Source organism: Equus przewalskii, chromosome 3 (genome assembly GCF_037783145.1).
Source record: "Equus przewalskii isolate Varuska chromosome 3, EquPr2, whole genome shotgun sequence".
In the NCBI taxonomy this organism is placed as follows: Eukaryota; Metazoa; Chordata; class Mammalia; order Perissodactyla; family Equidae; genus Equus; species Equus przewalskii.
The window spans coordinates 117,216,512-117,228,670 of NC_091833.1; the positions used below are offsets into that span (position 1 = coordinate 117,216,512).

General features: G+C 39.5%; 1 protein-coding gene across 7 annotated transcripts in view; it reads right to left on the reverse strand.

Annotated features, from left to right (window-relative positions):
- GRK4 (G protein-coupled receptor kinase 4) overlaps positions 1-12,159 on the reverse strand; it is a 134,024-nt gene that overhangs the window by 38,251 nt on the left and 83,614 nt on the right. For all 7 annotated transcript variants that reach the window (XM_070615200.1, XM_070615199.1, XM_070615197.1 and 4 more), the window contains 3 exons: positions 7,273-7,365; positions 6,212-6,275; positions 1,733-1,873 (listed from right to left, as the gene is read on the reverse strand). In XM_070615200.1, coding sequence (XP_070471301.1) covers positions 1,733-1,873; positions 6,212-6,275; positions 7,273-7,365 — 298 coding nt within the window. The remainder of the gene's footprint in view (positions 1-1,732; positions 1,874-6,211; positions 6,276-7,272; positions 7,366-12,159) is intronic.

Below are 12,159 nucleotides of genomic sequence, written 5' to 3' on the forward strand. Positions count from 1 at the left end.
TTTGGAACCTCTTTGTGAAGTGCCTGTTCAAGTTTTTTTCCCACTTTTCTACTGGTTTGTATGTCAACTTACACACACACACACACACACACATACACACCCAGCTGGGATTTTTATTAGGACTGCATTTAATTCATTTAATCTATGCATCAGTTTTGGGAGAAGTGACATCTTCACAGCATTGAGTCTTTGAATCTACGGACTCGGTACCCCTCCCTTTATTCAGGTCTTCTTTAATTGCTTGTAATAGCATTTCATAGTTCTCAGTGTAGAAATCTTACACATTTTCATTCGATTTTTGCCTAGATTTTGATGTTTCTTGATGCTATTGTAAATGGTATCAATTAAAAATTTTCATTTTCTAACTGTCTGTGGCTGGTATCATATCTAATAACTTGGCTAAATTCTCAATCAGGTATCTGGAAAGTCCTGGACTGTCCATCCACACAATCATGTTGTGGGCTAGGGTGGGCAGTGGGGATGAGGAAGGGGAGACGAACGTGACATAGGGACAGGGCAGGACCCACTGACTGACAGTAAGCAGGGAGGAAAAAACAGAATCAAGGATGAACAAAAATATTTCTAGGTTCCTTGGGAAAGGTAAAGAATATAGAAATCAACATATTTAAATAGAATAAACCATAATTACTATTTATGCCCCTTTCATAAAGCTAGATTGTGGGTTTCTATGTTTCAAGGTTGTTACACAAATATGTTTCAAGCAACTCCAAGATGAGCCCATTTTATTAAAGATTTTCAGGCAATGCACGTAAGACTGACATTGACATAAACTATTAAACTTAGACAGCGGCTGTGCAGACCACTGTTCTGGAACACCCGTGCCCCAGCACTGACCTCAGACTGAGAAATAAATAACTTGGAGGAAGTAACTCGAACACTACAAATCGTTTTATAAATCATGTAAATGTGAAATCCCCTCTGGGCCTTTCGCCTTTCACTCTCTCCCTTCAAGCAGAGCTTCACACTGCAGTAGATGCTACAGCAAACAAGGAACTACGTGGAGAGAAGCTGGGTCTGGCGAGGAAAACCACTCTACTTCATGCATAGCCTAGGGCCTGGAGTGGGTCCTGAGCTCATCCCAGATTCCCGGATGATCAATCCTCACCTGAAACAGTGAAGGTGCAATTTGAGATTCAAATATTGGGATATGCTAACTTAGGGCCAAGCAGTAAACTTGCTGGGTGTCAGAAAGAGGACAAAGAGGAAAACAGACTGAGGTCTGGGCGAGGAGACAGGCTCGGAGAGGGTCTTCAAGCCCATCAGCCAGAGGCCCCCGCCAGCCAGAGCCCTGGAGGCTGGCGGCAAACTGAACAATAAGCTCTGGCTGCCACCAGAGAGGACAGGACACCTGACCAGGCAACACCACAGGTTAAGGGGTGAAGAGTAACTGACAGACAAGGCGACGGTGGGCTGGGCGACGGTGGGCTGCAACAGATTTGTAACGAATCACAAGTTGGAAGCAGGATCACCATGTTTATGTTTGTGTCCAGTAAGAGTTGAAGAGGAAAGAAGATGGCTGTTACTGAAACAAAACTGTTTCCAGCACCCATCCCTATTAACAGCACAAGACAGCAACCCCTCCCCGCACTAAACTAAGAAACTCACCAACTCCCAAATGCCACGGCAGGAACGGAGGTGAGCTTAGCAGCAGGTCTGCTGGGAAAGCGCTACAACCAGGCACTCTACGCACGGACCGGAAGAAGATACTTACTACAAACCTACTATGCACTTTTTCTAGGATTCTTTTTTCATTTAGAGCCATAGCTTCACCCTTCCTCTTCTTTATTCTCTTTTTTTCTAGCTTTTTACAGGCATACATTTTTCCTGTAGCTCGCACTTGACAGGCACAAACCTAGTTTCAAACAAAAGAAAAAAAGGTTTATGTATACCTGACATTTCTTAGGCTACAAAAAGAAACCTGTTTTCTCCACGATAATCCGTCTAGTAAAGAGCAGCGAAGACTCTGATGGGCCAAGACCATTTCAGTCATGGACACCTCAGAGTCTGGCTCGGCTCTTTTCCCTCAGCTTCTTCCCCTCCAAAGGGAGCCCAGACAAACAAGTGAATACAGCATTGTGCTTTTTATCTAAGACAGCTGCGGGCAAATGGAGCCTGTTGTTCATACGTGATCATGGTGCATCTGTTTAATTTAAATAAGTCTTTTTACTTTTTGTACAAGATCAAAAGTTTTGAAACTAAGTAGATTCTTGATTTTTTTAAAAGTTCAATAATATAAGGAAAGATATTTCATAGAACTCACAGACTATCATACTTTTATTCTACTTTGTTCTTAAAGGAATATTTATATATTGCTTAATTTTATATTATGAAAATTTTCACACATACAAAAGTGGAGAGAATAGTATAATGAGCCCCCAGGTACCAGTCCCCCAGCTTCTAGGCTATCAACGTATGGCTGTCTTATTCCCTCTGACTCCACTCTATATCACAGACACAGACACACATACCCCCATACCACACACCCAGCCCACAAACACATACACACACACACACACACACACACATTCCACACATCCTACACACAGCTACTGCACACCACAGACACAGACACATACAACACACACACATCACACACCCACCTACTCTGCAACCACAGACATATATACCACATACACACACACAGAGGATTACTTTAAAAGCAAATATAAGACATGATATAATTTTATCTATCAATAAAATAATTTTGATGGCAAAATATAAAGTTCATTGTGGGAACTATTGAAAGTATTAATAAAGACAATGATAAAACTTACCTGATAACTATCATTAATATTTGGCTGCACAGGCTTATAAGTCCCCTTCGTACATGCACATTCAAGAATATATGCCTTGTTACACCCCCAAACCCCTGGCCTTTAGGGAAAAATTGTGCTTATATTATAGAATAGATAATATTTTATAATCTCCTCTTTCTCATTTTATAGTGCGGATATTTTCTCATCATTAAACATTCTCCCAATATATGACTACTCCACAATTTATTTAATCATTTTCCTACTAAGTCTTGGCACATAAATCTTTGCAATATCTTTTTATCGCTAACTTAGGATAAATTCTCTTAAGTGGAACTGCCAAATCAAAGGACTGAAGGGAGAAGCGGTAAGGGCATCAGGCATCGCATTATCAGCTGGATACAAATACTCCTTTGCTCTTCACCACAACCCACTGAAGCAGGGCTTATCACCCCCTCTGAAGGATGAGATCAAGATGGTGAACCCAAGATCACACAGCTGGAGGGGAGGGAAGAGGAACTTGACCTTAGGTCTGCCCAACTCTTAAGTTTATGCTCTTTCCACTACACTATGCTGCCCCTACAGCCACACAAGCAGAGACGTCTACCCAACTCCCTTCCCAATGCGCTTGCCATGGGACCCTCCAAATCTATTTTGGAGGATGTAAAGCATAAGTGAAAGCATTATTGTTGACAAAATAAGACCAAAATGTTTGTCTTTTCAAATCTACTAGAAGAGGTGTTAGCATTTGGAAAAAGTAAATGCACTATTGGAATTTGGATTTAAAAGGCACCGAGGCTGTCTGCATTAGGGTCACAGGGCTCTTTCTGAGAGGCATTCAGAATAGAAATGGATTATTCACTCCCCTCTGGCCCTTGATGTAGTGTATAGCACATCGAGAACAAGTCTGTGAAAAACCACAACAATTTATTCATCCGTACAATCATTTGTTTGGAAACACAAGTATATGTGTTTAAAAGTAATTTGCAGTCCATCACCAAAAAGACAAGCAATGACAAATGCTGGTGTGGGTGTGGAGAAAAGAGAACCCTGTGCACTGTTGGTGGGACTGTAAATGGTGCAGCCACTATGAAAAACAGTATGGAGGATCCTCAAAAAATTCAAAATAGAACTGCCATATGATCCAACAATTCCAATTCTGGGAATACATCCAAAGAAAATGCAAAGGGTAATTCGAAAAGACATCTGCACCCCCATGTTCACAGTAGCATTATTTGCAATAGCCAAGACATAGAAACAACTTAAGTGTCCAACAATGGATGAAGGGATAAAGATGTGGTATATCGATAGATAGATAGATAGACAGATAGATAGATAGATAGATATAGACTAAGGAATATGATTCAGCCATGAGAGAGAAGAAAATCCTGCCATTTGTGACAACATGGATGGACTTTGAGGGCATTATGCTAACTGAAATAAGTTAGACAGAGAAAGACAAAGACTGTATGATCTCACTTGTATGTGAAATCTAAAAACAACAACAACAACAACAAACTCACAGAAAAGAGATCAGACTTGTGGTCACCAGAGGTGGAGGGTGGCAGGAGGGAGAAATGGGTAGAACGGGTCAAAAGGTACAAACTTCCACTTACAAGATAAATAAGTACTAGAGATGGAATGTACAACATGATGACCATAGCTAACACTGATGTATGATATACAGGAAAGTTGTTAAGAGAGTAAATCCTAAGAGTTCTCATCACAAGGAGAAAGTTTTTTCCCTTTTTTCTTTTTTTTTTCTTTTTATTGCATCCATATGAGATGATGGATGTTAGCTGAACCTATTCTAGTATTCATTTCAAAATATATGTAAATCAAACCATCATGCTGTATGCCTTACTTGTAGAGTGATATATGTCAATTTTTCTCAATAAAACTGGAAAAAAGAGTAATATATAAAATCATAAATATACCAAGTCTTTCACAACAGTTAAAATTTGCTAACCTGTTCCTACTGAGTCCATTTTTAAAACTTATATGTGGCTGTAACTAGAACTTCATTCCTTTGTCAGCACAAGACCCATGTGCTTAAAACTTCTCTTGTTCTCTTCTTTGACAAAATCTGAGTTTTGTACTTGGAGGTCAAGAAAGGCAGAACAGCATGAATTGCAGAGAGCAAATGACCTTCTTGCTCTAGGAGGTGTTCAAATAGAGGATGGATTTCTTACAGAAATATCTGTTATGAAGTGGGTACAACAAGCTTTGGTTGGATTACACAAAGTATTCTAAACGGTCTCCAGAATTGTATCAGAGGTCCGACACTGCCGATTCTCCTAAGGTAACCGCTATGTGGACCGCTTCTTACCGTGTCAAACTCAGATGGTAGCAGACCTCCCTTGCAGTGTGCCAGCTCTTGGGCCAGCTTTCTAATTCACGGTAAGGGGATTCTGGTAGCCATGGCTTTGGCTGTCACCGGGATTTGAGAGCACGTATGATTTAAATCGTGTGCAGTGTAACCCACTTTTGCCTAAGCACACAGTTTCAGTTCTCCTGCGACTCCCCGGCTCTGGGGACTTACACATGCTTGAACTAGATATGATCACTCCAGATAATTAATGAGGCAATTAACATCTCTTTCAGTCACCTAAACAGAACTGCATGCGACTCTCTGTCCACCTACCACAGAGGTCTCTATCTACGAAAGCCATCACATTTAAAGACCATTTCTGATGGATTTGTGTGTAGCTCCCTTAGAATTTCCCCAAATTTACACATTTTCCAACACCTTTTGATGTAGGTGTGAGGTTCATATATGTCCAAACAGAGTTGAGTTAAACAAGAATATTTAATAATATACTCTGCATATGAGGAATTTAAACATGTGGACAAAGAGAACAGATTAGTGGCTACCAGGGGAAAAGTGGGGTGGGGGGTGGGCACAAAGGGTGAAGGGGTGCACCTACAACACGACAGACAATAATGTACAACTGAAATTTCACAAGATTGTAACCTATCATTAACTCAATAAAAGATAAAAAATAATAATAATAATAATAATATACTCTGAACTATGTGAACTTTTAGGCTGGTACTAAATTATGGAAGTAGAGGAACAGAAACTCCACAATATAAAAACAGAATAATCTTTTAAGTCAGGAAAAACTGACTGAGCTTGAACATTGAGCATGGGAAAATAAAACTTCTTTAAGAAATATGAAGTGAAAGGTAAAATCACAAGATAGTTAAATTTTTTTTTCTGGCTCTCTCAACTTTTTAAAAAGCTTGTAGCAAAGTACCTTTGGCTCAAAATTCAATCTTAATTCTCATGGTTGGCTAAAATAATTCACAAAATACACAATAAGGAAATAAATTTATTGGTAAAGTTGATACGTTACCTGAAGATAATTTCTTTCAATTACCTTGCTATCTATTTCTCTGGAAGCACTACTCACGCTGGGTCACACATTACTTACCTCTCCAAATCCACCTTTTCCTAGAACTCTGTAATGTCTAAATGTGTTCTTTGTCACTGGTTGCCTGATTAATTAAGAAAAAAAAGGTTCAGGTCTCATATCACATTGTTATTTTAAAACAAAAGGGCTACCCATCTCTTGTCTTAGCCTTATTCATGGAAACGCTTTACTCAACGGGCGTGCCCAGGACAAAGGCAACTGTGGCTCCCTCTAGTGGGACAGCTCTCAATCGCACTAAGAGAAATAAGCACATGTTGACATTTAAGATTTATTGAAAACACTGAGGACAGATGCAGAACAGTCAGATTATCCTTACTAGCTAAAGACAGGTCTGTAACAAGCCCCTGCAATGAGATACTTATGTATTCTTAGGAATACTTCTTTGGGCCTGTCAGACAGCTGTTAAGGAAAATGACATATCCACAGCATGCTGTCCTCAAAAAAAGAGCCTCAAAGGAGATGTTTAACATGTACCCAATGTCTCAAAAGAAACATGTATGAACTAGAACTGGAAATTTAATCAATCAATAATAAGCGACATAATAATAATACCACCACCACCACTAGTGGCAGCTAACACTTTTTTGGCCGTGCACTTGATTTTGCACACCAAGCACTGTGCTAAGCATTCTACACACATTTCTCAGGTAGCCTCAGCAGTCCCTAGGGTGGATTTTATAATCACCCCTATTTTACAGAACAAGGACCTGAAGCTCGCAGAGGCTGAGTCACCAGCCTGAGGCCACACAGCTAGTACTAGGCTAAGCAGGGCTAAGACTGCAAAGACTCAACCACTGCATTGGATTGTATTTTTGTGTATCTGGGATGTGTTATTTTCTAACTACTGCACCAACAGGGCTAACTGACATTTTAGGAAGAGAGAACAGAGTCAAGTGAGTCAGAAGAAACTGCATAATACATATTAATAACTTCTGTACAAAAATACTACATATGACCCGACTTCCAACTGTGTTTTGACAGATGAAAAAGCATACATCAATCAGCATGCTGATTATGAGGAGTTACTACTTGTTTTTATTGAATTTTAAATTAGAACATACCTTTCCAGCCATTTCCACTGTAAAAATCGAGAAAAATATGAGCTTTCTTGGTATTCTTCAAATGGTTCTCCACTTAAATAGTTTTGGACAATTCTAGAAAAAGATTTTATGCAATTATACAATTTTGTCACATTATAATATGCAAACAACTGTGTTTTACTGCATGATATGGGAAGTCCATCATTATGCACAATTCAATATATTGTATTTTGCAATTATAGAATTCTACACTGGTTTCTAATGCTATCAGTGAAAAACATAAGGGCAAGAATTCAAAAGATATGAAATTGATTTACCCTCCCAAGCCAGAGGTTCTTTTTACATATATGGACTTCAGAGAAATAATAACTTGATAAAAAAAAATCTACCAGTAGAAAGACAATAGTTTAAAACGTATTCAAGGTGTGTGTGTGTGCATTTCAGGAGGGAATGTAAACATTTTGTAAATAAAATCAAATTTCTAAATGATCATAGTCATATGGTAGAAAATGTTAATATGTGACACAATTTTTTTAATGTTAAAAAAAATTTATTGGGTGCTTTATTTTCAAAGATTGGCACCTAAGCTAACATCTGCTGCCAATCTTCTTCCTCTCCTTTTTTTTTTTTTTTACTTCTTCTTCTCTCCAAAGACCCCCTGGTACATAGTTGTATATTCTAGTTGTAGGTCCTTCTGGTTGTGGCATGTGGGACACCACCTCAGCGTGGCCTGATGAGCAGTGCCAGGTCCACGCCCAGGGTCCAAACCAGTGAAATCCTGGGCCACCAAAGCGGAGAGCACAAATTTGACCACTCGGCCATGGGGCCAGCCCCCTCATAAATTATTTTATGCTATATATTTCTTGAATAAATTTTATATAATTATCCATGTCTCTTAGGTTTTATTTATAATTTTATTATAGAAGTAAAAACACCTCATTACTCAATAAACAACTACTGAGTAAACGACAAGCACTGCGCTGGATGCTGGGGGAAAAATTAGTCCTGTCTTGATGAATCCAACAGCTCAGTCAAGGAGCTGGTAAGATTGTGCACAAGTGTGAGGAGTGCCACCAGAGGAATCATGGCTGGGCCTGGTGTGCTTCAGAACACCCACCTGGAAAAGGAGGCATGAGGGAGACTTTCTGAAGAAAGTGATGGCTGAGCTGAAGGAGAAGTCACTGAGATGAAGAAGGAAAGAAAGGGTGTCCGGAGCATAGCAAGAGTCAAATGGGAAGGAGCATAGTTTACATGGGGAATTGCTAGGAGGTTGGTAACTGAAGAGGCATTAGGAACGATCTCATTTTCACTGATTTTTAGAATTCTGAGCAAGTCACTTGATTTGTTCCACTTTATTTTGTAAAAAGAGGTTATTCATATGTTCTTGGATTGACTAATGTTATAGCACAGTCATTCTCAAAATGTATCCTGAGGATCCCTCTGGGTTCCCAGACCCCCCTCAGGGGGTGTTCAATAATGAAACTATATTTATAATAGTACTAAGATGTTATGTGCCTTTTAAAACCCTCATTCTCACAGAGGGAGTCTTCAGAATCCACAAGACATGTGACAACTTCCTGCTCTGATGGAGAGTGAAATGTTTGTGTCTTCTTATTTTTTAAAAACATAATACATGGGGGTTGCATCAGAGCCATGGCAGAGTGAGCTTGCCTGGGACTCTCTCCCCTCCAACATACAACAAAAAAAGAGCAACCATATTCCAACAAAAAAGTATCATAATAGCGCAGAAATCCTCAGAGACCCACAGCAGCGAAATGACAGAGGGCGCAGAGAGGCTGGAGCCACCCTTGGAGGAGCTGGAACAGGGTAGGAGAGAACTTAGCTCCTCCTCTAGAGACTGGGATCGCTCCTATGGGCCGGGAAGGAGAAGGGGAGGGGCCGCGTGTCCGGGGATCGTCCAGGACTCCCAGGCCGTGCAGCCCAGAGGGAAGCCCTCTAACAGGGGAAAGCTTTCACCGGGTGACCTCAGCAAGCCAAGATCCCAGGAGAGGAGACAGCGAGAGCTGATTGAAAACCAAGTCTGTGCGTGAGAGAAGGGGCCCCTCTTCCCCCAACCCGCACTGCACGCCGCCATGGCGGCTGAAGGCGGAGGGCTCTCCGTATGTGGCTCTTGACCCCCATCTAGTGGCGACAGGCCGTAACTGCAACCAAATAATAGCATTATGCGCAAAAACCACTATTCATAAAAACTCCAGATCAGAGGGAAAATAAGAACCCAGAATTATGCCGTGAGGACTCAGAAATAAGTAAACTAAACGAAAATGAATTCAGAATAGCTATAGACAAAAAATTCAATGAGGTAAAGGAAAATATAGAGAAACAAGTCAACGAGTTCTGGAGTTAATTCACAAAAGAGATTGAAACTATAAAGAAGAATCAGTCAGAAATACTAGAGATGAAAAATACAATGGATCAGATAAAACAGAATACGGATTCCCTGAGTGCCCATGTGTATGCCATAGAGGAGCAAATCAGCATAATCGAACATAGACAGGATGAATGGCTCCAGACAGAGGAAAGGAGAGAATTAAGAATAAAAAGGAATGAAGAAAATCTCCGAGAAATAGCCAACTCAATGAGGAAATGCAATATAAGAATAATTGGAATCCCCAAGGGCAATGAAAGGAGAATGGAGCAGAAAGTGTGCTCAAAGGAATAATAAGACAGAACTTCCCAAATCTAGAGAATAGGAGAGAAATATGTGTGGAATAAGCTTTCAGGTATGTCAGGAGGAAGCTTACTAGATATGTCAATGTAAAAAGACCTACTGCAAGGCATATAGTAGTAAAACTGGCAAAGGTGAATGACAAAGAAAGAATACTCAGGGAAGAAAATAACCTACAAAGGAACCCCATCAGACTTTCAGCAGATTTCTCTACAGAAACCTTACAAGGTAGGAGAGATTGGAGTGACGTATTCAAAACTTTAAAGGATAAAAATCTTCAGCCAAGAATACTCTATCCAGCAAAAATATCCTTCAGATATGAGGGAGAAATTAAATCTTTTCCAGACAAACAAAAGTAAGGGACTTCATAGCCACAAGACCTCCACTACAAGAAATCCTCAAGAAGGCCCGCATACCTGAAAAAAGAAAAAAAGGGAGTAAGGGGTCACAAAACATAGAGCAGGGAGACAAATAGAGAGAATCTGAATAGGATAGCAAATATTCAACTATAGCATTAGGATAAAGGGAAGTAAATCACCAAAGCAAAGACAATCTTATCACTCTAACCACAAACTCACAACACAAGTTGGAATAAGAGATGAAAATAATAATTTAGGAGGGGAGGAGGAAAGGGACTGAAACAGTCTAGGCTAAGGAAGTAAGAGACCGCCAGAAAATGGACTATGTTATACACGAGATTCTGAATACAAACTTCAGGGTAGCCACTAAACTAAAAAACAGAACAGAGACACAAAACATAAATAAGGAAAAATCTAGGAAACCTAGCATAAGAAATTGCAGAAGTCAATGGGTAGGCTAAAACATACACGATGAGAAACAAAGGAAACACAGGAAAACCGGAAAACAAGCAACAGAATGACAGCATTAAGCCCTCATGCATCAACACTCACCCTCAATGTAAATGGACTGAACTCTCCAATAAAAAGACACAGGGTGGCAAAATGGATTAAAGAACAAGATGCAACAATTTGTTGCCTCCAGGAAACACACCTCAGCTCCAAGGAGAAACACAGGCTCAGAGTGAAGGGGTGGAAGACAATACTCCAAGCTAATAGCAAACAAAAGAAAGCAGGAGTCGCAATACTTATATCAGACAAAACAGACTTCAAGATAAGGCAGGTAAAGAGAGACATAGAGGGCCAATATATAATGATCAAAGGGACACTTCATCAAGAAGAAATAACGCTTATAAATATCTATGCACCCAACACAGGAGCACCAAAGTTCATAAAGCAACTATTAACAAACCTAAAAGAAGATATCAAAAATAACACAATAATAGTAGGGGACCTCAACACCCCACTCACATCAATGGACAGATCATCCACACAGAAAACCAACAAGGAAACAGTGGAGCTAAATGCAAAGCTAAAACATTTGGACTTAATAGACATATATAGAACACTCCATCCAAAAACAGCAGAATACACGTTCTTCTCAAGCACACATGGAACATTCTCCAGGATAGACCATATGTTGGGAAACAAGGCAAGCCTCTAAATATTTAAAAAAATTGAAATAATAACAAGCATCTTCTCCAATCATAAGGCTATAAAGCTAGAAATTAATTACAAGAGAAAAGCTGAGAAAGGCACAAGGATGTGGAGACTAAACAATATGCTACTGAACAAGCAATGAATCATTGAAGAAATTAAAGAAGAAATCAAAAATACGTGGAGACAAATGAAAAGGATAACATGCCATACCAACTCATATGGGATACAGCAAAAGCTGTATTATGAGGAAAATTCATTGCAATACAGGCACATCTTAACAAATAAGAAAAACCCAAAATAAGCAATCTTAAACTACACCTAACTGAACTAGAAAAAGAAGAACAATCAAAGCCCAAAGTCAGCAGAAGGAGAGAAATAATACAAATCAGAGCAGAAATAAATGCTATTGAAACAAAAAGGGCAGTAGAAAGGATCAATGAAACAAGGAGCTGGTTCTTTGAAAAGATAAATAAAATTGACAAACCCCTAGCCAGTCTTACAAAGAAAAAAAGAGAGAAAGCTCAGATAAGTAAAATTAGAAATGAAAGAGGAGAAATAACAACAGACTCCGCAGAAATACAACAGATTATAAGAGAATACTACGAAAAACCATATGCCAGCAAAATGGATAACCTAGAGGAAATGGACAAATTCTTGGACTCCTACAATCTCCCAAAGCTTAGTCAAGAAGAAGCAGACAATCTG